Source organism: Nicotiana tomentosiformis, chromosome 9 (genome assembly GCF_000390325.3).
Source record: "Nicotiana tomentosiformis chromosome 9, ASM39032v3, whole genome shotgun sequence".
Taxonomy (NCBI): Eukaryota; Viridiplantae; Streptophyta; class Magnoliopsida; order Solanales; family Solanaceae; genus Nicotiana; species Nicotiana tomentosiformis.
In genome coordinates this window covers 84,676,640-84,681,100 of record NC_090820.1, presented here as the reverse complement: position 1 = coordinate 84,681,100, position 4,461 = coordinate 84,676,640, and the positions used below count along the sequence as shown (strand labels likewise).

The following is a 4,461-nucleotide window of genomic DNA, read 5'->3' as shown; positions in this document are numbered from 1 at the left end:
GTGTTTCATAACCTTCATCTTTTGGTTTTCTAGTTTACCCTCAAAACTTCTTCTCTTCCAGTTGTTTGAAAATTTACATAATTTGTCTGCTTAGCTCGCCTCCTCTTTTACCAATACTTTATTTTCTCCACTATATATAAGAAATGGAAAAGACTTAAAAATATGTTCCTCAAAAAGAAAATCCCTCTTCCTCGAGACCGTATGAGAACGTTTCGCCTGCCGTTACTGAAGAACCGACACCAGAACCCCCTCCAAAGATGTTCATACCTGCGGAGTGTCCAACCGCAGCCGATTTCAATGTTGAAAAAACCTCATCGGTACCGGGTCGATGCGAGCCGGTCTCGAGATACATATGTTCGGTCATGGACAGTGTCCTCGAGAGGGTCAATGAGGATTGCAACTGGGCCGACAAGCTTGTAGTGGTCCCTACCCCCGAGGAATCAATCACCACCCACTTGGACAGTTTTTCAAGTGTTTATACTTACCCTTTCACGCTGGGTCCTTTAGATCCGGTAATCATCGCCTTCTATAAGAGGTACGATGTGACCCTCGGTCAGATTTGTCCTTCGTTCCGAAGGATAGTAATTCTTCTCTGCTTCATTGTGAACAAGGTCGAGGGATGTCCCTTCACCATCGACCACCTTATGCGCCTGTGTAGCCCCCAACTCTACAGAGGGGGATTAATCAAGCTTGCACGTCGGGCCACTAAGGCCCCTTTTTCGAGCATCGACGAGGATCAGGACCGATGCTGGTTGGCTCATTTCATTTGAGGGAAGACCTCGGATTTGATCCCATCCGAGCATATGCTATTTCCCGAGAAGTGGAATATGAAGCATATATGTAATCTTACTTTTAATATTTTGTTCGATGTTCTTTTCTTTCCCCTCTCATCTATATTTTGCGATGGTGGAGCTGTTGCTCGGATACCAGATGCGGTTCCTCGACTCAAGGAATGGGTCGAGAGCGTCGTAAAACAGAGACCTTATTCCAAGCATTCGTGGCACGAGCTCTCGAAGGACCGATGGGAGGCCCATTCCCATGGTAAGAGTTTTCTCAAATTACTTTGATTCCCCTTTCGTGTTATGAACTTCTAACTAGCTTTTACTTCTTTTTTACAGGTTTACCAAAAGGTGCTGAGATGAGGCCTCCGTTCGGTGATAACGATATCTTCGCCGAGCCCACTGCCTCGGGACAGGATAAAGAGAAGAAAAGGAGAAAGGCTCCGAGTTCCTTGGGCCCTGAGAATAAAAGGCCAAAGCAAAGATTGGCTCGTAAATCCAAGGGAAGAACCAATGGTTGACTGTCCCCGGACTCACTCTATCGACTGAGGGATGAGTCCAAGGTGTAAGGAGAAGCCTTTGATCTCGTGACCTGTATGCCGCAGCAACTCGAAGGGCAAGGGGCCTCCGAACTAGGGGGAGGCAAGGCCGAATTTCTTGAGGCCGAGGTGGACATAGGAGCTGAGGCTTCCCGAGATTCGAGCAAAGCCTCGCAGGAAGCAATCGGTCCGATAGAGATTGCTGAGTCGCCCTCGTTCACAGAGTCGATGTTTAATGAAGCCCAAGCAACAAAGAACGCCCCATCGAGGGAGCCCACAGATCGAACGACCCTTTTCGTGGTTTTTTTATGGCGTGGTTTCTACGGCCATGGAGGATGCCATTAGTTTTGGCAATTTAGAGATACCGAAGAAGAGTTCACCCTCTAAAGCAAGCGAGCCTTCCTCGAGCCCGAAATTGGTCGATCAATTTCCTGCCCCGAGTGCATATCCTGATCGAAAAGGCACAATTGTTTTTTCCTTTCCTGAGGATGCTCAGGTTCTTTCTTCCCCCGTAGCGGTGGCCAGCTATCTTCGGTGCCTGGTGACCGAGGATGATCAAGCTAAGATGAACGAGGTGGATGCACCCTACCTTTTTAACAAAGTGCAACAGGCACTGAATCGGGTAATTCCATGCTTCCCTAAGTGAATCTTTTGATTTACACATAGCTTATTTTGCTGATGACTCAACATTTCCTTTTTTGTTCGTAGGCTTCGGTACTTCATCATGAGATTTTTTTGAGGTACTAGGATAACCTGAAACAACTCGAAGCTAGAGTTCGAGAGCTTACTGAGAAGAGAGACGCCTTTAAACTTTTTAGTGAGCAGCTCAAAAGCGAGACTAAGGACCTCCGTGCCGAGCTGGAAGTGGCTCGGAAGGACCATGCTGACTTGGTCGATCAGGTAAAAGTCTTAAAATTAAGTGATGATGAGTTTGATTCGGTGGCTGATGGTCAAAATCCGCAGGTCCAATATAAACTCAATCGGATCGCTCAGCTCCGAGCTAAAATGGATATAGTCAAGGTTGAGACCAATAAATGGATAGGCAAAATGGATTGTTTGACCTCGGAAAAAAGAGGATGTTCGGGTACAACTTACTTTGGCCGAAATCCAGCTAAGAACGGCAAAGGAAAGGGATTCAGCCCAAAGATTCCATTAAACCCAACCGTCTTCTCCATAACCTCCAAAATCCCCTTTTTTATCTTATACAAAAAAAATAAATTTTTTGTGATCAATCTAGAAAAATATAATATTGCATAAGCAAAAATACCCATGATGTAAGAAGAGGAAGAAGGTGATGTATAGGTTTTATATGTACTATACACATTATACACTAGTATAAAGTGTATATACACTTTTATACATCGTCGAACAATATATATAGAATTATACACTTTATATACAAAATATATACAAAGTGTACATGAACAACATATAATATATATAAAATTATATGAACATTGAATTTGTATAAAAAAGTATATATGCATTATATCAGTGTAGAGGCATGTTTCATATAAATGTGCATACATTATATATACATATTATATACAATATTTTTAACACACACCATAGTCACTGTGATCTTTCACGTCCAGTTTTGTATAATACGTGTATAACAAATGTATAATAAATGTATAATGTAAACACAGTGATTATACACTATATTATACAATTATTATGCACTAATTACACAGTGTATAGATAAAGGAGCACTGACGATGATGGAGGACACCGAGCTTGGCCAGAAAAGCTTTTCTCCACCATCGGCTATTTTATTTTCTCCATTTCTCATCTTCTTACAAAAGTCATCCGAAAAAGTATCATGTAATACTACAACTGAAAGTGGACAGAAAGCAAAAAAAACGACAACCACAGCCGGTTTTTTGCCAGAAATTACTCAAATAAGATAAATATTTATATATCTAAGTAAAAGAGGAGGATATTGCAAAGAAAAAATAGAAAATAAAAAAAACGTATGTTGTTGTCGCTATAGGAGAAGAAAAGAAAAAAAAAAGGAGGTAGTGAAGAAGGGAAAGATAAAAAGAAAGGGAAAGAGGGAAGATTGAAGATCGGAGAAGATGAGAAGAGAGAGAGAGAGGAGAAGCAGGCAGTTGAAAGAGAGTGGAAGTGTGTTGGGAATAGTGGCTATAACTTGTCACTAAAGTGGGCCTAAGAGCTATTTCGGGTCATGGGGAAAACATGGGCTAACAAAATTTTGAAGGGTTATAGAAGGTAGTTTTCTCTTCTTGTTATTTGTAGGTTTTTGAGCAATTCACGCATAGTTAAATTACTTTAACATGTGAAAAATAATATTGCAACATTTATTTTATACTAAATAAAGTTCAATTACCTTTATTTTAGGGGATCGACAATAATAGAAAGAGTATTATCCACAAGGTTTCACCAATTGATTTTGATGATTACATATAGCATAAGTTTTAAAGAATATTTACTTGTGAAAAATATATTCTTGGTACAAGTTTGTTAAATAAAGAAACATTTGGAGAAGATCCATACAAACATGAAAAAAATAGATATTCTGAGATGAAATTGTGGGAGAAGATATGGAAGAAAAAGACTTATTCAAATCAAGGTACAAAAATAATAGAAAGAACATCTACTACGATCCTGATTTTATGGAAGAAAGATATTCTGCAAGAGGAAAATTAAGGAGATGCTCAAGTTAAACTCTTCCATAAAGCTAAACGGAAATATTCAAGACTGATTTTCTACGCAAGGAAGGTCCAAAGTTTATGAACTATCAAGATCTGTCCAAAAGTCTCAAGTCCACAAAAGAATTCATATTTAAAGTGAACAAAGTCCTAATTCAGGATGTCGTCGGAGGTGTCATGACCCAATTCCCACAATGGTCGCAAGCGCCCAACACGACCGTTAAGCAAGCCAACGGTGAACAACAAACGCAAAAATCCGTTCGTGAAACTTTTAAAATCAAAAATTACATTAATAGAGTGGAATTAAGTTTATAAGCCATGGTAAAATGCTTTCATTATTAGTAAGTCACAAAGTATAAACAAAACATAAAGCGAAATGATGATAATATTCGGTGCAACCATGAACACCTACTAGAAATCCCCAAAATCAGGTGTCACATGTGCATGGGCATCTAGTAGAATATACATCAC

At 39.9% G+C, this 4,461-nt stretch overlaps 1 protein-coding gene across 1 annotated transcript; it reads left to right on the top strand.

The window, feature by feature from the left end:
• Positions 1-1,646: 1,646 nt before the first annotated feature.
• Positions 1,647-3,491, top strand: LOC138899118 (uncharacterized). The gene is made up of 3 exons (XM_070185239.1): positions 1,647-1,940; positions 2,066-2,218; positions 3,312-3,491. The coding sequence occupies exons 1-3, from the start codon at positions 1,647-1,649 to the stop codon at positions 3,489-3,491; spliced, it is 627 nt and encodes a 208-aa protein (XP_070041340.1).
• The last annotated feature ends 970 nt before the right edge of the window (positions 3,492-4,461 follow it).